Consider the following 21,984-nt stretch of genomic DNA (forward strand, 5'->3'; position numbering starts at 1 on the left):
TGTACTGTGAACTTTTCTACATTGGTCAACTTTCCATTGTGTTAGCTTCTGTCTCATTGCTTTCTGTGCTGGAGCATAATGTCTGAACCAGGCCCTTGAGGGAAAATACAGGGAAACCTGACACCTTGTGGTTTATGTATTGACTACAGGTCACACTGTAAGCTGCATTGTCTCCTTTCCATCTCCATCCCTCTCTAGTTAGGAACTGGAGAGCATGAAACCCTTGACTGATTTGGAACTAAGCTGAAACTGAGACTGAGCCAAGTACATAGTGGACTTTTCCTGAGAATTGTTGTATACCAATGAATGAAATCTCCCATCAGTAAAGTTGGCAATTTCTGAAAATAACACAGCATTACCTCAGACCTAATTAGCTTTGAAAATGTTCCCATGGTAAGAGTCTGACTTAACTAAACTGAACTTTTTTTTCGCTATCCATCTTTGTGTTTGAATTCTGCTCAACTGTGACTTACAGGATGACCTTCAAAAAATCACCCTCTGTTGTCTCTCATTGTTTCCTCAGAAGGGGCTGGGTGCCTGCCTGGCCAAACAGCACAACCTCTAAGTGAGACACGTTTTTGTTAGCTGATTACAGATTACAAATCATCCAGTAGCCAATTCCCCAACTCATGAACAGGCAAAACTAGGTGTCCACATAGGTGTCAAATAGGGTTACCAGGCTCACTGCCTGAGAATGATTCTGTATCGTTAAGAGAAGAGAAAATTCAGCCAAGTGCAGGTTTTCATGCAACACTGTAATGGGGAAAACCACAAGGTAAAATTCTCTCTTCCCCTGCACAGCTTTTAAAGATACATAAGACCTCTTGGAGGCTGGTCCTGGCAACCAAGAGGTCTTCTGTATCTTTAAAAGTTGTGCAGGGGGAAGGGAGAATTTCACTTTGTGTTTTTTCCCATTATACTGTTGCAAGAAAACCTGCACTGGGCTTAATTTTCTTTTCTCTTAAAGACACAGAATCATTCTCAGAGCCTGAGCCTGGCAACCCTAAGTGTCAAAACCAGCAGACTAGTGTCTTGGGCACAAAAGCCCTTGTTAAGATGGATAGTTCGGTGTCCATCCTAATTTTGCTTCTGGACTTCAGCATGCAGAACTCCAGAAGAAAGGACTAGTGCGAAACTCAAGCAACTTAGTGTAACAGTCACTGAACTCGTGTTCAAAAAAGTCCCCTAGACTAGACTGCTTCCACACTTTTCCTAGAATTGCCACCTCTTTTGTTCACATGTATTTTAATAGGAAATTCTCATATTGTTGTCAAACTGTATTCTGCTGTTTTCTGTTGTCCTCCTATGTTTCTATAAAATGGGTTTGTGGTTGTTTCTCTTAATGTATTTTGAGTATTTAGAGGAAGTACTTTTAAAATATGAAGCATAAATATTTAATTCAAACTATTTGTTCTCACAAGAGGAGTGACGGCCATTGACTTGTTTGGCTTTTAAAAGAGGATTAGACCAGTGGTTTCCCAACCTTTAGGACCCCCTTTATAAGCTCAAAATTTTTTGTGACCCCTGCCCCATGCTAATTGTAATTTTAGCCTCTGTTAATTGAAAAAAAATGGTGCATGGCAAAATCACATCTCCAAATGTCCCTTTCCATAAAAAGCTCCCTGCAGACAGGGAGGTGTTGCTTTCTTTTCTTAATGCAAAGGTTCATCAAACTGGTATCCCCTTCTCCCCCCCACACACACACATAACCTGAAGATGTACAGTTCTGTCTCCCAACTCCGGGGGTGACAGTGGACTAGATGGGCCACTGTCCTGATCTAGCAGGCTCTTCTTAATCTTTATGTTATGTTCTCTCAAATAGAGAGCCAGTGTGGTGTAGTGGTTAAGGTGCTGGACTATGACCTGGGAGACCAGGGTTCGAATTCCCACACAGCCATGAAGCTCACTGGGTGACCTTGGGCCAGTCACTGCCTCTCAGTGTCAGAGGAAGGCAATCGTAAACCCCCTCTGAATAGCACTTACCATAAAAACCCTATTCATAGGGTCACCGTAAGTCGGAATCGACTTGAAGGCAGTCCAATAAATAAATGTTCAAATATGGTGCCCAGCTCTCTTAGCTGAAGGCTGGCTGAGTTTACACAGTGGTTTTATAATTCACATTGGGGTAAAATCACATGACACCCCCCCTTTTTGTTCTTGGGTTTTAATTAATTCAGTGACAACAATAGGGGTTATTCCTTACATAGTGCCATTAGTGTACATGGAGCTTTAGAAGGTTATATGAGCAAAAGACATCTCTGCTCCAAAGAGTTTGCAATCTAAATGTAGGTAGTAGGGGAAATAAGAAGGAGGAATTACCATCTTGTCTGTGATGCAGTGGTTGCCCCTGCCAGACTAAGCTCAGATGACAAACAAATGTGTTTTGAACTGAATTCTGAAAAGTTCCCAGCTCAAGCCCTGCCCACCCTGGTGAAGAACATGAACAGCTGCTTAATCATGAGCAACAGCAGCTGCAAAGAGAAGTGACTTGACATGTGCTGACTTGCAAAAAGGGTCATGTGTCTCTGTACAGTCTGCTAAACGGTTGTGTAATCTTCCTGTCCACTTAATGATAAAATAGCTTGTACATCCTTATCCCATAGTTTTAGTAGGAAAACCATGGGTTTATACTTAGCAATGTATGAGCTTGTAAACTAGTCTGTACAAATGAGATTTAAAGTACAGTCCCAAGCTAGGGGAAAGGGCTCAGTGGCTCAGTACATGCTTTGCATGCAAAAGGTCCCAGGTTCAATGTTTGGCATCTTCAGGTGGGGCTGAGAAAGTCTTGAAAATACTGGAGAGCAGCTGTCAGTCTGTGTAGGCAATACTGAGCTAGAGGGACCACCAATCTGATTCTGTTTAAAGCAGCTTTCTATGTTCTTATACAGTACATATTTATTCAGATACCCTACCGTCTTCAGTGCATTTTGCTCCTTGGTATGTGTGCATAAGATTGCGGCCTTAGATTTTCTTTTGTTTGTTAGAAAATACACTTAGAAGAGTGGGTGTAATGCTGCAGACAGGAAGTTGGACTTGTGACCAGCAACCCTGGGTTAAAATATCTGCTACGCTATAAAATGTAGTGGATGGCCTTGGGCAAGTGACTGTAGCCCTCTTCAGGAGGTTTTCAAACCTCACATGATGAGAGTGGGGAAGAGGCTATGGGCTCACCCTGTCTGCAGCACTCTCCACCAGTTAGGAAGGGGAATTCTATAGTGGGGAGACTTCTCTACCAGTGTAAGCTCCCTGCCTGGGCAATTTAGAACTCTGGGAGATCAGGATTTGCAATCACAGAGGGAGACTACACAAGGAGAGCAGGCATCTCTCTGCAGAAGCTCCCTTCCCAATTTGTGGAAGGCATTGAAACTGCTGACCTGACCCGGACTGGGCATGACAGAGTGGGCAAGGCCAACAGTCTCATCCCCATTCTCCATGTGATGACATTTGGAGGGTAGGGAGACTACTGAAGAGGGCTTTCCTCTTAGCCTAATCTACCTAATTAGGTGTTATGAGCCCAAGATGAGGACACCTATTTGCTTACCTGAATTCCTTGGATACGGGTAGAATATAAATGTAATGAATCATGAAAGCCCAGGGGTATTTTTCTTCTGCTTTGGGGGGAGGGTGAAGGTGTTCCATAATGACGCACACTAGAATTTGAGGTATTTGCTTTGAAGTTCCCAAGACTTAATTTCAATATCCCACGTATAAGTAAGGGCTTGTGGCACATTAAATGCTAAGGGTTGTATGCTGCATGAGCTGTGTGCTTCTGCAACAGGACTTACCTTTCTTCTCCTTGCATGTTCCCCAAATCTGATCTAGAGGGCCCCTCAATATTTTGGAGCAAATTTTGAGGATGTGCAGAGGCTGGTGAGGAGAGGAGGGGGAAGTTCTGTTGCAAAAGTGGAATGGCAGCATTGGCTGCAACTCAAACACATTTATCTGTGTCTGTGATGGAATTACTTCTTAAGATGTTTTAAAACATGTCTTGTTTTAATATGTTCTTAAGATGTTTTAGAGGGTTTTTAGTATTTTTGTTTGCTTCCCTGGGCTCTTTCTGAGAGGAAGGGCAGGATATACATTTAATAAATAGTAAATATAATGGCATGTTTTTTCCTGGATTACAATGCAGATGTGTCTGCTGAAGTGGGCTTTAGTCCACAAATAGCTTGAGCCTTGATAAATCAGTCTTTAACAAGGTGGTGGTTGTTTCTGTTGACATACAAACATGGCTACCCCTCTGGAATAAGTTGGAACGATGTACTAGTTCAGGCTCCCATTCCAGAGTCACATTCACACCATAAATTTATTCCACATACATTTATTATTATTCTACTTTGAACAGTCATGGCTTCCCTCAAAGAATCCTGGGAAGTGTAGTTTGTGAAGGGTGCTGATGCCCTGTTCCCCTCACAGAGCTGCCATTCCCAGAGCTCCCTGCTCCAAGAATTGCAACTCTGTGAGGGGAACGGGGTCCCCTAACAACTCTCAGCACCCTTCACAAACTATACTTCCCAGGATTTTCTGGGGGAAGCCATGACTGTTCAAAGTGGGATAAATATATGGTATGAATGTGACACAGTTCAATACTTTCCCTCTTCCGTCACCATTAATTAGCACAAATAATACAGTCATCAAAAAGTGGTCACACAAGTTAAAGTCTTTTTAAAAGCTTGGAATGTATTACCTTAGGAAGAGAAGCTTTGGTGGCTACCAAAAGGATGTTGTTTGGTTTGTGTGTATTTGTTAGTCACCTCATAATAGAAGTCTAGGAATCCTACAATAGGTTTTAAAACTGAAGCAAAACATAGAATAATATAAACAAATTCAACATGTAAAAAACCCCACGTCAAACAGAGAAAAAATCACCACCATTGTGAAACAACCTAATGTATAAAGAGCTCAATAACCTTACAAGGGTCTTATAATACTCAGCATTTTGCCTTCCTTATTTTTGACAGCAGGGATTAGGGAACCTGTGGCTCCTCCAGATGTTTTTTGGACTATACCTCCCATTATCCCTCCCCATTGCCTGTGCTTCCTGGTCTAATGGGAGTTGGAGTCCAACAATATTTAGAAGGCCCCAGGGTCCCCAGGCCTTCTTTACAGGATCAAGTAAAGGTTGTAATCAAGGTACAAAACGCTTCCAGATAGGTGCTGTGGGATAGGTGCTCCTCATACATGCACATATTTTGTAGCATCTACACGATGTTATTGGCATCACAATGCCAGCCCGTAACCTCCCCAGCCCATTGCCTTAATCTAGACTTGCCCTTTCCAAGGAAAATCTGATAAGGAAAGGAAGTCTCTTGCCAATGACCTGCTTGCAAATTTATACCCCTGTTTGGAAGCACCCAACAATGAAGGTAAAACAACGCCACACAACATTAACTCTTGATATGCTGCCACAAGAGCTGCTTTACTTTCAAACTACACATTACTCTTCCCCCATGTTTAACATCCTTCCCTCCACCCCTATATCAACACTACTTATTCCTTTTCAACTTGACAATTGTAATTGCTAAACATTTATGCGTTGCTATGATCTGGAATTCTTTTCCCTTCAATTCTGTATAAGCTTAACCCCATAGTCACTATGACAGCTAACTAGATCTTTTAGTTCACTTCCTCACTAATTGTTCATCTTACCTGTGTTCACTCTATCATACGCAAACTGCTTCCTCTTAAAGATGGTTATTCCCATTCTGGACAAAAATATTTTCATAAACACAGATTCAATACTAGGAAATACCAGAGTAGATTCCCCCCCCCAATTATTATTCTGATCCTCCTCTTAGGTGCATACTCAATATGCATCTTAGCTCTGGGGTCCAGGTAAAAAACTCTCTCAGGCAGCATTGAGTTCTGCAGGAGTTGCTGTGGATCCATAGTTTTCTTCATCCTCTACTAGACATCCATTGGGCACTTCCTGGTATCCTCTGTTCCTAAAGCGCCTGATTTTGCAAACTGCGATAGCCATGGTAATTGCCAGCGTAGCAATCACTGCTATTGAGATTCCAGCGATAGAGCCCCCTGATAGTGTTGAACTAAATTGTCCCTTAAAAAGAAGAGCCAGATCCTTCCTGTCTGTGGCATTGGCCAACCTCCAGCTCCCGCTTTCACGTGTCTTCACCCAGACTTGACTACCATCGGACTGCACCAAGATGGTTTCAGGAATGCTGGCGTTTGGGGATGGTGACCGCAAGAAGGGTGGGAGTTTGATCGGGGCTAACTGCTGGGCAAAAAGCGTGCCAGCCTGCAAGCAATAGAGGATTTGACAGCCGTCACTCAAATAGGCCTTATGTTGGCTATGTCCAGCTGGGCATTTCATGGGGTATTTGGTAGGTGAGTCCTGGTAGAAAACATCTTGTAAGATCCCGGGGCTCTGTCCCTTCAGTAGCCCAGCCAAAGGGTTACCAGACTGGCAGCTAAAGAAGCCCCCAAAAGGCACTGCAAAACGGGACCCCATCTCATAGTCGCTGCTGACACACACTTTTAGATTATCAAACAGCACCAGTGGGAAGAAGTAGGCTGGACAGGCACAGGTTCTGGTAACTGGGTTCTCGTTCCCAGTGGTGTAAAGTCCTCCAAAGAGGAAACCTGAGTCCTGGGGAACTGGGCCTAAAGCAGCACACCAGTAGGTGTTAAACTTCACTGTGCTGGGGTAGTAACGGATGCCACACACAGTATCGCAGCAAGAAAAAAAAAGGTAGCAGGAATGGCACTCCTTGTGACACTCTGTCGTGGGCTTGCTGGCAGTGCGTTGCTCTCCATGCAGAAGGACAGCAGAGAAGTTGGCTGGGCAAGAGTAGCTGCCGGTCAATGGGTTCTGGATACGATAGGTCTGGCAAAGCTTCTCGGTGTTCCTGCCAGACACACCGTGGCACTCCTGGAAGACTCCCCCAAAGGTGAAGTTAGTGTTGGGGTTTTGACACGACCCATCATCTACATTGGCCTGGAAGTTGAAGTTATGGGAATCGGGCTTGACGCAGCCTGGGTGGGTGTTGACAGCATAGTAGAGGCGGATGGCCTTTTTCACGGCAGCAGCCACTCGCCAAACGGTGGGGTTGGGCAATTCTGGCAAGGTCTCGGGAGTGATGAAAAATGGCAGAGGCAAGCCAGACTTGCCTATAGCCACTAACCTGTTAGGGATGCCTTCCTGCCACTTCTGAAGAGTGATGCCAGGGTAGAAGGGCACACTGCCCCAGCCTTCAATCTTGGAATCCACTGTGTTTTCCAGGTAGCTCTTAGTCAGGTCATCCCAGACCTGCATAGAGAAACTCATTCCCAGGTTGATCTTGCTGAAAAAAGTGGCTGACGCTGAGGCAGTGATGCCTGCTTTTTCTGAGGCCTTTTCTAACAAAAAACTACGCTTCACCTGGTCCTCCTGTATTAGGCTGGCTCCAGCCTCCAAACTCGTGAGGACATGCGTGCCATAGTTGAGAACCAGCATCTCTGCAAGATAGTCAGCAAACCGGCTTTGGTTGTTTTCTAGGTAGTTACCTATCTTCACAAGCTGATGGCGGAACTCCTTGTGGAAGGTGAAGGACGGCACAGCTTTCACAGAGTAGATGTGATACCGTGCCTGCACCCGAGTGGTGACCGTCTCATCATAGATGTTGTGCATCTTAGTCTCCTGGGAGCCAGCAGAGAACTTGCCATTAAGCACAGGAAGGAAGGAAACCTCAGCGTTGATGGATTGGGCAAAGGCATCTGTGTAGTTTAGCCAGTCCTTAATGATCTCAGAGTGAATTTTCACTATGCTCTTCTTGAGAGGCACCACAAAGACATCATTGGGAATGAGGTATTCACCATCTTCTGTGGTTCGGCACTGGGAATAGTTGAGGCTCATCACCATTCCCATCTCCATGTTGCGCAAGTTGTCCCAGCCACCACCTGGCAACACCTCCAGAACTTTCTCTTCGGGAGCCTTCTTACAGGCCTTGAAGCCAAATGGATCTTGGGCTCCTGCATCTTGTGCCCTGAGGAAAACCAGGAGAGTCCAAAGCCAAAGAGCCATGCCAGAGGGAAGAGAAAGGCCGCTTATATGCACAGTCCTGAAAAATAACACAGTTACAGTATGCAACCTCCAAAAGAGTCATGTAGCCTCTAATAAACTGAACACTTTTATTATGACATAAAGCTTCCATGGCGTAAAGTTTACCTCAAGATAAACATAATATTAAGTCTTATATGTTTTTCTATGTTATAATATTTAAATAGTTATGCTTCCAGGCTTCCTATTGGCATCTGGTTGGCCAGTGTGAGAACAGGATTTTGGACTTGATGGGCCATTGGCCTCATCCAACAGAGCTCTTCTATATATATCAAAGCTATATATCAAATATATTTGTGGTTTTCCTAAGATCTTATTCCTTAGTATAAATATTTCTAGTTCTTTAAGTTCTTTTTGTGTGTAATTTCTTCTCTCTTTTGTAGTATTTTCTAAAAAGTGGAAACTTATTTTATTTGACAAATTTGTATTCTGTTTAATAAACAAAAATCTAAGTCATTTACATAAAAGTATACAATAATTAAGAATATCAATAAGATGAAACATTAAAACATTTTGACATAAAATTTATCATAATATAAATAAAATGCAAAATAATGATGGTTACCATTCCCAGCTGCAGTAACTGGCCAGAACACCAGCATCTTGGTGTGGCCAATTAACACTTCGTGGGAAAAGGAACATGCACATGCACACATAGCCAGCATTATTTTGGCTGCAGCAACCCAATGGCCAAACCTACAAATGAGGCATGCTTAATCTGGCCTCTTTAGTTTTGAAGAAAGAAACAGTCTCAGTGCCCAATATGGAGCCTGTTTCCAATCGGGATTGGGGACTATGTCATTTTCTCCTAAACAATCAGCCTGGTGCTATTTGCCCCTATTTATTCCAAACAGCGCTTTTGGGGTCAAATTGCAGTCAGGGCAGGGACCTTTTTGGCAGAAAAGTGGTGTGGGCCCCGATCTGCACAAGGAGCATATTTTGGAGCAGGCCCTATGGCTATGTTTTTTTTCTAAAATAGCAGTCTTGATGCCCCATCCACATCTACTGTAGTCCCCAATGAAGGTGTCCAGTGCAACGTCTGCTGCAACTTCTTGGGAACGGTTTCAGTTGATGTGGCCTGATGACATAGACAATGTCATCTTGCGATGCTGCTGCCAGCAACATGATCTTTAGACCCTTGCTCTTCTTGGCTTATTAAAGCTTGCCGAAGGGGTTTGACCGAGTGTATCCAGGGTGTGGTCAATGCATCATTGCAGGAGGGAGTGGTTCCAGCTGCCCTGAAAGAGGCAATGATCCCACCGATCCTGAAAAAGCCCACCCTGGACCCATTGGTCTGCGACAATTATCGACCAGTCGCATATACCCCCTTTTTAGGGAAGGTGATTGAGAGGGTTGTGGTGCAGCAATTGCAAGTACTTTTGGACACAACAGATTATCTTGACCCATCCCAGTCTGGGTTCAGGCCTGTTTATGGGACTGAATCAGCTTTGGTCGCCCTGATGGATGACCTTTATTGGGAGAAGGGCAGGGGGAGTGCGACCCTTTTACTCTTACTTGATCTCTCAGCAGCTTTTGATACCATTGACCATAGTATCCTTCTGGGCTGACTTGGTGAGAAGGATATTGGAGGCACTGTTTTACAGTGGTTCCGATCCTATCTCCAGGGTTGTTTTCAGAGAATATCATTGGGTGATTGTCTTTCAGCCCCCTGGCAATTGTGCTGTGGCATGCTGAAGGGTGCCATCTTGTCCCCCATGCTTTAACATCTATATGAAGCCTCTGGGAGTGGTTATCAGGAGATTTGGGGCAAGGTGTCAGCAGTACGCTGATGATACTCAGCTCTATTTCTCTGTAACATCTGAATCGGGAGAGGCCATGCAAGCCCTGGACTGCTGCGGTGAGCTGGAAGAGGGCCAATAAACTGAGTCTGAATCCTAGCAAGACGGAGGCACTGTGGGTTGGTGGTTCCAGAGTTCGGATAATTGGTCAGTTGTGTGCTTTGGATGGGGTTGTACTCCCTCTGAAAGAGCAGGTCTGTAGTCTGGGGGTGCACCTACATCCGTCTTTGTCACTAGAGGCCCAGGTGACCTCAGTGGCTAGGAGTGCCTTTTACCAGCTTCAGCTGGTAAGCCAGCTGCAGCCGTGTCTGGACTGGGATAGCCTGACCACTGTTGTCCATGCACTGGTAACCACCATGCTGGATTACTGTAATGCGCTCTATGTGGGGCTGCCCTTGAGATTGGTCCAGAAGCTGCAGTTGGTGCAAAATGCATTAGCGAGACTGCTCACTGGGGCAGGGTATCGCAAACATGTCACCCCACGGCTGAAAGAATTGCACTGGCTACCCATTTGCTACTGGATCAAGTTCAAGGTTCTAGTTTTGGTGTACAAAGCCCTATACAGCTTGGGATCAGGATAACTGAAAGCCCGTCTTATCCCTTATATACCCAGTCAATCACTGCACTCTGCAGGTGAGGGCCTCCTGCAGTTACCATCTTATCAGGAGGTCTGTTCTGCACCAACATAGGAAATGGATTTAGTGTGGCAGCACCTACCCTGTGGAACTCCCTACCCTTAAATATTAGGCGCCATCTCTGTTATCTTTTCAGCGCCTATTGAAGAGTTTCCTCTGTCAACAAGCCTTTTGAAACCTTATCCCAGTCTGCTTCTGTGTCAGAATTGTTTTTTAATATGCTTTTAAAACTCTTTTTTTAGACAATGTTTTTTAACCTTTTTTTAAAAAAAGTCTTCAAAGCTTTTAAAACAATGTTTTTAATGTTGTTTTGTTTTAAAGTATTTTTATGTCTGTTTTTATGATGCTTTAAAAGCACTAAAAACACTTTGCTGCCCTGGGCTCCTGCTGGGAGTAAAGGCGGGATATAAATCAAATAATAAATAAAAAAATAAAAAAATAAAAGTGGCATTGGTAAACATGCCTTTAAAACAGGTCTTGTGTACTTTTGTCGCAAGGTCACTTCCAGATAATCTTTTTACTGAGCATGCATTCTGATTCACATCACATAATTGTTATCCCACACTTTTCCAGTGCAGTTTCCTATGATTTCTTACCCCAAAGAATCCTCTCTCTTTTCTTTTTGGGGAAAGTGGGTTTGTTGCACATGAGCACCAAATCCACTTTAATTGCGTCACCTGGATTTGCCGGGATGTGATTGGATCACACGCATAAAACAGCAAAAACAGCGACAGCTTGGAAGCGCTTCAAACAAGATGCCAATCTAGAAGTCCTGAAAAGCTCTCCTTTACCTGCTTTGCGACTCCAGCTCCTCCGCCTCCCTCCGCCAGTGCTTTGTCTTCTTTTTCTCAAATGCACACTCGGCTTGTTTTGCGGACTGAGTTTGTTTTCTCTAGTGGAGGACTTAAAAGAGGAACTGGAGAAGGGAGGGGGGAAGCAAGAGAGAAAGAGGAACTTCAATTATCCAGCCCCGTTGCTGTAGGGAAACTTCTTCTGGGAGTGCTCCACTCTCAGGGGGCTATTGTGAGATGAGTCATGGGTCATCTGATTTCAGTTGCCAAGGAAAAAGGAAAGAGAAACCTATATTGAAAACTCCCTTCTGCACACCTTGCTGTTTCTTTTGATATGTTTGCATTTCTACTGGCTCCCACTGCACTCTGGAATTTCCAGGTTGTATCCAAATAAGGCTGCAATCCAATACACACTTAACTGGAAGTCAGTCCCATTGAACCCAAAGGAGCTTACTTCTGAGAGGACATGTATTGGATTGCAGCCTAAGTGATACTCAGAAAAAATCCATTGAAAGGAATCGGCATGAGTAAGGCTGGGTGCACACTGTACCTTTAAAGCACATTTTTCACCCCCTAGAATCCTGAGACCTGTAGTTTACCCTTCACAGAGTCACAACTCCCAGCAACCTTACAAACTACAGATCTCAGGATTATAAGGGGGGTAACTGAAATTTGTTTCTTGCAAACACATTTTTTGAGCAATCGAAAAGACAACTGTACGCATGGACATCACCAAATGGTCAATATAGGAATCAAATTGATTATATAATTGGTAGCAGAAGATGGAGAAGTTCCATACTTTCTGCGAAAACAAGACCAGGAGCAGACTGCGGTACAGATCATGAACTGGTCGTATCGAAAATCAGAGTAAAGCTAAAGAAAACCAACAAAGCAATCATAATGCCAAAATACAATCTAAATAACATCCCAGAAGCATATAAAGATCAAATAAGGAACAAGTTCGAGGCTTTAAACTTAGTTGACAGAGAACCAGAAGAACTGTGGAATGAAGTCAGAGACGTTATCAGGGAAGAATGCAAAAAGACAATACCTCTAGTTAAAAAGAGAGAAAGACCCCAATGGATGACTGAAGAAACTCTTAAAATGGTTAGACAGAAGGAAAGAAAAACCAAAATGAGATAGAAACGTGGTCAGAACCCTAAGTGCAACAATACAGCAACTAGTACGTAGAGACAAAGAACTATTACAATAGTTACTGTATAGAAATAGAATAGGACAACAAAAAGGGTAGAACAAGAACCCTATTCCAAAAGAATAGAGAAATGAAAGGGAAATTTAAACCAAGAGTAGGGATGTTGAATAATCAACAGGGGAACACACTGACTGACCGAGATGAAATAAAAGGAAGATGGAAGCAATACACTGAAGAACTCTATAAAAGAGATGCAAGGATGACAGATTCATTCATGGAGGAACCATATGATGAAGAACCAGAAATTTTAGAATGTGAGGTGAAAGTTGCTCTTAAAATACTTGGAAGAAACAAATCACCAGGAATAGATGGCATACTAATAGAGTTGCTACAAGCTACTGAGACTGAATCTGTCCAAATTTTGACAAAAATCTGTCAACAAATATGGAAAACTAAATAATGGCCCACAGACTGGAAGCGTTCCATATACATCCCAATTCCAAAGAAAGGGGATCCCAGGGAATGCAGTAATTATCGAACTATTGCCTTAATATCCTATGCAAGTAAAGTAATGCTCAAGATTCTACAACAAAGGCTCTTACCATATATGGAGGGAGAAATGCCAGACGTCCAAGCTGGATTTAGAAAGGGAAGAGGCACCAGAGATCATATTGCAAACCTACTTTGGATAATGGAACGGACCAAGGAATTTCAGAAGAAAATCACCCTGTGCTTTATAGATTGCAGCAAAGCCTTTGACTGTGTAGATCAGCCTTTCCCAACCAGTGTGCCTCCAGATGTTGTAGGATCACAACTCCCATCAGCCTCAGCCAGCATGGTCAGGAAAGATGGGAATTGTGGTCCAACAACATCTGGAGGCACACTGGTTGGGAAAGGCTGGTGTAGATCATGAAAAACTATGGAATGCTTTAAAAGAAATGGGGGTGCCACGGCATCTGATTGTCCTGATTCGCAACCTGTACTCTGTACAAGAGGCTACTGTTAAGGACAGAATATGGAGAAACCGATTGGTTCCCCATCGGAAAGGGTGTGAGACAGGGGTGTATTTTATCACCCCATTTATTTAATCTATACACAGAACATATCATACTGAAAGCAGAATTGGACCAAGATGAAGGAGGTGTGAAAATTGGAGGGAGAAATATCAATAATTTAAGATATGCAGACGATACCATACTACTAGCAGAAACCAGTAATGATTTGAAAAGAATGCTAATGGAAGTTAAAGAGGAAAGTACAAAAGCAGGACTACAGCTGAACGTCAAAAAGACTAAAGTAATGACAACAGAAGATTTATGTAACTTTACAGTTGACAATGAGGACATTGAACTTTATCAATACCTTGCCACAGTCATTAACCAAAATGGAGACAATAGTCAAGAAATCAGAAGAAGGCTACGACTGGGGAGGGCAGCTGTGAGAGAACTAGAAAAGGTCCTCAAATGCCAAGATGTATCACTGAACACTAAAGTCAGGATCATTCAGACCATGGTATTCCCGATCTCTATGTATGGGATGTGAAAGTTGGACAGTGAAAAAAACGGGTAAGAGAAAAATCAACTCATTTGAAATGTGGTGTTGGAGGACAGCTTTGCGCATACCATGGACTGTGAAAAAGACAAATAATTGGGTGTTAGAACAAATTAAACCAGAACTATCACTAGAAGCTAAAAGGATGAAACTGAGCTTATCATACTTTGGACATGTAAAGAGAAGACATGATTCACTAGAAAAGACAATAATGCTTGGAAAAACAGAAGGGAGCAGAAAAAGAGGAAGGCCAAACAAGAGATGGATTGATTCCATAAAGGAAGCCACAGACTTTAACTTACAAGATCTGAACAGGGTGGTCCATGACAGATGCTCTTGGAGGTCACTGATTCATAGGGTCGCCATAAGTTGTAATTGACTTGAAGTCACATGACAACAACAAAATTTAAATGCCAAACAAGAGATGGATTGATTCCATAAAGGAAGCCACAGACCTGAATTTACAAGATCTGAACAGGGTGGTTCACGGCAGATGCTATTGGAGGTTGCTGATTCATAGGGTCGCCATTAGTCATAATCCACTTGAAGACACATAACAATTGAAATATATAGTTTGTATGCTAAGTAACATAAATCCATTTATTTCATTGGGTCTTCCCTGAGTATGGTTTAGGACACAACCCTCAGTCTCTGGGTCTAAACAAAAGTGAAAGGACCTTTGGCCAGGGCATAACTCTTCCATTCAATCTGTGACAAAAAAGAAAAGGGGGGAATTCCTACCTTCTAGCCTACAGATTGGTACCTTTTGTGGCAGAGATGGCTAATCTATATCCCTGCAGTTGATGTTAGACTGCAACTCCCATCATCCCTGACCATTGGCCATGGTGGCCGGGGCTGATGGGACTTGGAAGCCAAAAACATTTGGAGGGCCACAGGTTCTTTGTCCCTCGTTGATGCTAAAGATTTCTCGTGCTTTGTAAATCCTTTGTGTACATTTACATCTACCTCTAATTTACACAGTGTATTATATACTACAGGGTCACATCCACACCATACATTTAAAGTGCATGGCTTCCCCTCCCCCAAAGAATCCTGGGAACAGTAGTTTTTTGGAGATTTTTGAAATATTAAGCAGTATATAAATCCTTTTAAATAAATATATAATGGGTAAATGACAGTTCCCAGGATTCTTTGGAGGACACCATGTGCTTTAAAATATTTTTTGATGAGATCTGGTTTACCTCCCAAAACCCAAGAAGTCACTGGGGGAGATGAGCAAAACATGGCAAGGATGGAGCAGATAAAGTAAGAGAGAGAGTAAGATCCCAGCTTCAGTGAGATGAAAGAGTTGGCCTTTTAGACTGTGCCATTGCATAAAAACACTGTTGAAGGCTTGCCTGGAGCGGAAATACCAATCTGCAACTAGGGGACAGACACTGCAAAGCTATGTGGGCAATGTTCCTCAGGGGAGTGAGGTACTCAGCCTGCAAGCTGATACATGACAGCATTTTACCAGCACAAATCTGAAGAGTTCCCCAGTGGCTGCTGTGCCTGGAAGCAAACACTTAACCTTAGGTGACCCATTTTTTTAAAGATGTTTTTAAAGCTTTTTAAAAAAAGATGCTTCATTTTAATATGTTTTAAAAATATGTTTTGTTTTAAAATGTTTTAAAATCTTTTGTTTTTGAGATATTTTAGAGTGCTTTGAGTGTTTTTGTTTGCTGCCCTGGGCTCCTTCTAGGAGGAAGAACAGGGTATAAATTTAATAAATAAAATTTAGCATGCCCTTTCAGATGTAGCTGCTTTCAGCAATCATCTTCCTGAGCATCAGTGACAGGACCGCCAGCTCAGGGATTCCCAGTCCTCCTAGCTAGCTAGGATTAAATAACAAGAGCAGGATGGGTGGAGCGTGACCGCCAAGCCTATGGCCATGGTTTTCAAACTGTGTTCCAGGGAGCCCTGAAGTTCCTTGGAAGTTGTTCAGGAATCCCAATGGGGGAACATCAGTAGTCACTGCTTAGAGGGTGATTATTTACAGGGATACCTATTTTTTTTGTTAAATAAAATAAATAATGGTGGACAAGCTTCCCTGATAGAGCCCATACAGATGCCCAACCTCCTTTGGGGGAGATCTCTCATTCTTGGGTTGCTTATGCTATCTATGTATCATCCGGCTGCCATACATGTGGTGCTGACCTGTGTGAAATGGGAATCTATAACAAAATGCGGTGGTGTGGCATGCTTCTCATCAGGACACTCTGTTCCACCCCCCCTGCCTCTTGGTTTTCCTTTTCTTTCCCTTTTTGACCCCAAACAATCAGTCAGCATTCTGTGGCTACTGAGTAGGCTTAGTGTGCATTGGACTGTTTGGTGTTTATTTTCCCTTTAGGCTTTTTTGTAGTAATGCATGCCTTGGGCTTCTCCCAAGCCTGCTCATGCCCCCATATTGTGTGTGGATGGTGTAACTTTGGCACTCAGAGAATTAACAATAGAAGAAGCTGCCTCTTCAGCTCATTATACTGTCAGTTGCTCTCCAGGGTTTCAGATGGGACATTGTCTGTTCTTCCTGGAGCTGCTGGGGACTGAAACTGGAGCCACGCACATGCAACACAGATGCTCGACAACTAAGCTATACCCCTTCCACAAACTGAGAACATTATTAGTGTATATGATCCAAAACCAGCTTGCCTGTCGCTACCAATTTTTTCTGCAAGGTGCACGGGTGTGTTTTAAAGTGCACTCTTGGTTGACATAGACCAAATAGGTCTGGCCGGTGTTCTGCATGAACTATGCATTTGAGAGCATGCCCCAAAAACTCTTGCAGAGCAGCACACGCAATAGTCTCCTAGCAAACAAGTCAAGATCAACAGACCTCTGAAGTTGATAACAATATTTAACATTTTTATAATGCTGCGTTCCCTAGCCTCAGATGCCCCCAAGATATTTTGGACTACTATTGACCTTATCCTTGACAATTTTCCAGGCTGGCTGGGGTTGATGGGAGTTGTAGTCTAACAATATTTGGAGGAAACCAGGTTGGGGAAGGCTGACATAATACTTTCAAGCATACTTACTTTGCATACAGGAACTACTTGTAACCCAGTGGTAAATTTAGAATACATAAAAATAAAATTCTTCTTCATACACTAGATTTATGTAATTTATTGGATTCATTGCCACAAGGCAACTTTTAAAAAGATTAGACAAATTGACATTAGAGATTAGACAAATAATTTTAGGGGTGCTGTATAATAGCCCACCCCAGCAGTGCCTCCTGTTCATCCAGTCACCCATGCTGCATGCCTGAGCTGACAAGAGTAGGGTGGGCAAGCAGGGTCAGTGAGGGGTACAGCCTGCGGAGCCTCAAGGGCTCCAGATAAAGAGGCCTAGAGGGCTGCATTTGGCCCCTGGGCTTGAGGTCCCCCACCCCTCATCTATATTCTACAAACATTAGATAGGCTGAATTGGTGTACCAATGTTCTCAGATACACTTGTGATATAAAAATTGATGGACAATCAAGTTGCAGTAGCTCAGTCAGCTGACCCCACTGGCATCTCTCTTTCCTTGCATACCCCAGCATCACAACTCCTGCTACTATTCTGTTCCTGCCTGTCTGTTTCCTATTCATTCATACCTTCTTTCCAGCACCATCCTGTTTCATCATGTGTGGGGTTTGTATTTCTGGACTGGAATCTGCTTACTGTGTAGTAGGTTCTGCAAGTGGGATTTATTAACAAGATTCCCTGGCACAACATGATGTGTGTCCTCAAGGCCACCAAAGCTGAAAACCTTACTGACAGTGCAATTTCATGCATGTCTACTCAGCTGTAAGCCCCTGTTGAGTTCAGTAGTACTTACTCCCACAATAGTAAGTTTAGAATAGCAGTCAGACTCTCTTTTTATTGCGCCTGCTGATCCAGAGCTGCAACAGTATTTACATCACGCTGGGTTGCAAAATACACCCCATATGCCCTACACAAGGCAGAATTTGGGTTGGAGTCTGTGGAGGAAGATGGCAACCTCTGTAACTCAGCTTGACCTTCTCAGTATGGCGTGCCCACAGTCTTGGCTCCTGTCTCATGTTCTAGCACATTATCACCAGGGGAGGAGTTATGTGGCTGTGCCCACAGAACAATCAAACTGTTGTCTAGCATCTAGCTTGTATTTTAGAACTTGTGTTTTGGAACAGTTGGGTTGTTTGAGTGAAAATACTTCCCATGGCCTGATAGTGTCTAGTTTCAATTCTGAGCAAAGGTTTTGTCTAAAGAGCCAATCTGGAAACAAATGCCTAATAGCTTGCCAAAAAGGAATAATAAGGGAATTTGTTTCTGCCTTGTATAACCCACTAAAGCATTGGCTAAATAAATCCTACCATTAGTCCATTTTTTCCTACTGGAGTAATGGTATATGCTTGTGTGCGTGTGCATGCATGCACACATTTGCATTTTCAAGTAAGTACAATGACAGCATTCCCCTTTGTGATGCTATACATCTTTTTCATGGATTAGATAACAACCAGCACTTGGGCCCAGAAGCACACTGGCAACCGTGCAGGTGGTACAGAATCAGAATTATATGCTCCAATCACTTGCCCCCTGAAGCAAGCCGGTAATTGCATTCTACAGTAGCTGAAGCTTCCTGACCATCTTCAAAGTCAGCCCCAGGTAGAACACATTACAGTAATCTAGTCTGGATGTAACTAGGACATGAATATCCTTGGCAAGATCTGCTTTCTCCAGATGGGGCACAAATATAAACCACGTTGGTCACCAATGTCACCTGCACCTGAGGCGGACAGTACTGAGTCCAGGAGAACCCCAAAGCTGCACACCTGATCCTTTCAAAGGAACGTAACACCATCCCACACCATCCACCCAGCTCAGATTTCCTCACCCCAAGTATCTCCATCTTATCCATACCAAAACTGCCTTCAGATACCTCAAAACAAGTTCAGAAAATAGATTGGAATGAATCCCAATAATCAATATCATCCAAAACCACTTGGAGTTGAGGAACCTCCACTTTTCTAATATCTTATTTAAGAATGGAACATGAGATACTGGCTAAGTTCTCCAGAGAAAGAGGTGTGTGTATGCACATGTGTGTAACAGAGGCATAAGCACTGTCTCTTTGAGACAGTGGGCACTACACTCTCCCTTAGAGAAACATTAACTGAGGTCCTGATCCCTAACCTGAGAGTTTAATAAGCATGCAGAGCAGGGATCCAAAGGACAGGTGATAGGTCTCAGCCCTCCAAGACATCTGTCCACATCATCAGGCTGAATAAGATGAAAAATATCCCCCCCAAAATGACAAGGCAGTACCCTAGCTGTACCCCTTCTCCACCTCCTGTCACCTCTTCCCTTTCTAACTGGAGGGATAGCTAATCCTCAGTGTCAGGGCTTAATCAGGCCCTACAAGCATTTTTTGCTCCGCCCACTTTTGGCAGCAGTAGCAAAATGAAAAAGAATAAAATTAAGTATGTAAGCACAATGCTGAGGTCCAGCACCCTGATGGGAATGGAAGGTGCCCCCCTCCCAGCATAAGATTGATAACTTGATGAGGGTAAAGGGGACCCCTTTGCATAAATTAGCTGAGGAGGAGGACTGTGTGTCCTATGTGTGTGAGAGAGGGTGCTGGTGGCCATACACACTTCTGGCATGCAACCCCCAAGGACTGGCCTAGGGTGAAGCCTTTGTCCGAAAAACATTTAGCCACCACTGCCTTATAGAATGCAAACTCCTGCACTTTGCCCTCTGCAGCTCTTTAATTTCAATTCCATGTGCACCATAATGGCACCTGGGAGGAAATGTACCTCCCATGCACTGTTGCAGCAAAAGTGCTGCCTAAAACAACTGCTTAAGGCAGGGATGGGGACCCAGGTGCCCTCCAGATGTTTTGGGGCTAAAGCTCATACCAGCCCTGACTATTGACCATGTTGGCTGCAGCTGATGGGAGACAGAGTCCAACAACATCTGAAGAGCCACAGGTTCCCCATTCTTAGTTTGAGATCTTAATAATAAAGACTAGCCTTCAAGGTGAAAGTACTGACGCACACCAGCTTGAGGGTTTTAACAAGCCATATAACCAGGAACAGAAATCTGGGACCACAGAGGGGGAAAGATACAATTCCGTTTGAGAGTAAATTAATCACAAATGCCAGGTAGAACAAACTGTAACTGCTGAGCAACCATTGTCCTCCCCTCATCAGCACATTTAACAGTTTCAGTAAAGGAGAACGGTCAAGTCCTTTCAATTCTGAGGTGGAAACAAGACCTGGATCTTCTCCAGTCAGTCCATGCCAAGGCTTCACTGATGGAATGGGCAGACATTTTCCTGGAACTGCTTCAGGCAAGGAGAGCTTGTCTTTATCAGCACAATTGGAGCTCTTTGCATCAGATATAGTTCTTGCTTAGAGAAGTACCTCTCTTAGCTAGTCCTCTTTTACTAACCTCAGCAAAGCCAGTATATGCACTGGCCACTCCCTATGCAGTCCTGCAATACTGAGGCATGCTAACAATGTAGTGATGCTAACAAACCAGCAATGTCACCAAAAGCAACACAGTAAGTGCAACCGAATGTATGAATCCTAATCAATGAGTTCACAAGACTTCAGCAATGTCTTGTTACTACGAAATTTAGATCTCAAGCAACATATTCAGCCACTTCTATCCCCTTAACAATATTGTTTCACTTCCTCCTTTTTGGATGTTCTTCATCCTCCACATGTCCACGGCCCCAATAGCGTCATCAGCAGTTAAATTCTCTCTCTATTTGTCTCATCACGTTATCCGCTTCAGCAGATGTTCATCCCCATGCAAGCTGCAGGCTTTTTGCCACAGCATATGTGACGCCCTTCCCTGGTTCTCCCTGTCAGGTTCCTACCTGCTCGTGGCTACTGCCTTTCACTAGGCACCACCAGGGACTCCACCAGTCCGGACTGTCCTTTTTTTATGGTTTCTCTCTCCGCTCTAGCACAGATCTCACTAGATCCGCCTGCTAGGCAGCACCACCAGTCACGTTTTATAACCAATGTTCCCAGAGACTTTGTCTGAGCCTCTCTCTGTCTGGTTACTTTTGTGACTCTGTGCTTATGCTGTTCCCAACCCCCTTGTATCAATGTAGATAACTCATATAACTCGGGGTTGCTCTGGATACTTGTAATGTTATTATTCTCCTCTTCACCGCTGCCACCATTTGTTATTGTTGCCCTTCAGCCTTGGTAATTACCTTACCCTCCCTTCTGGTCTGTGAAACCCCAGCCAAGGATCAGGCCTTCGGTAAACCAAAATAGTATTTATTAAATAACAGAAATAACAAGATTACTTTTCTAATGGTACTTAAGCATATGGTTTCATCTATTCCTGTGATACTTGACTTATCATTAACTAGAACTCCCACTCCCTCTTTCTCCACACTCTCCTGACATCCACCACCTAACACCCACCAAACACCTCCAAAACAACCCACAACACCTCTCAGATTCAACTGTCATTCTTCCATTTATACTCTCAGCCATTCAAACGCTCAGCCAATCATCCAGCATTCTACTGCTCATCTACTCCCCCTCCTCTTTCATTCCACTTACCATGTATCTTCTATACAAACAGCACTTACCATATTTACATTAATACAGGAACATCACATTTCCCCCCCCCCCTTAAAAATAACAGCAAAGTATTATTCCTGCTCTAGGATTCATACGTCGCGTTAACAATAAAACCAAGTCTTTATGGGGAAAATGTCTTTTTTGTTCCTACGTCTGCGTCACGTCACTGCAGTCCCGGCCACTTGCCTTGAAAGTCCATCAGCCAACACATTGTCCTTGCCTTTGATGAACTTGAAGTCCACTTGATAGTCTTGTAGAGCCCAGGACCACCTCTGCAGCATAGTGTTATGGTTTTTCATAGTCTGTAACCATAACAAGGCCCGATGATCCGTCGTCACCGTAAATCTTCGTCCCCACACGTATGGGCGCAACTTGCTCAGTCCCCACACGACCGCTAGGCACTCCTTTTGGACCGACGAATAATTCTT

General features: G+C 43.5%; 1 protein-coding gene across 1 annotated transcript; it reads right to left on the reverse strand.

Moving 5' to 3' along the window:
• Positions 1 to 4,662: 4,662 nt before the first annotated feature.
• LOC133376843 (macrophage-expressed gene 1 protein-like) lies at positions 4,663 to 11,463 on the reverse strand. Its single transcript, XM_061609703.1, has 2 exons — positions 11,282 to 11,463; positions 4,663 to 8,057 (listed from the first exon to the last, which is right to left on the reverse strand). Exon 2 carries the CDS (start codon positions 8,018 to 8,020, stop codon positions 5,849 to 5,851), a length of 2,172 nt encoding a protein of 723 aa, XP_061465687.1. The 5' UTR covers positions 8,021 to 8,057; positions 11,282 to 11,463; the 3' UTR covers positions 4,663 to 5,848.
• Positions 11,464 to 21,984: the final 10,521 nt, after the last annotated feature.

Source organism: Rhineura floridana, chromosome 2 (genome assembly GCF_030035675.1).
Source record: "Rhineura floridana isolate rRhiFlo1 chromosome 2, rRhiFlo1.hap2, whole genome shotgun sequence".
NCBI classification, from domain to species: domain Eukaryota; kingdom Metazoa; phylum Chordata; class Lepidosauria; order Squamata; family Rhineuridae; genus Rhineura; species Rhineura floridana.

What these genes read in the sequence shown, in the direction of transcription:
- LOC133376843 (XM_061609703.1), bottom strand. Translation starts at nt 8,020, where the DNA reads ATGGCTCTTTGGCTTTGGACTCTCCTGGTTTTCCTCAGGGCACAAGAT.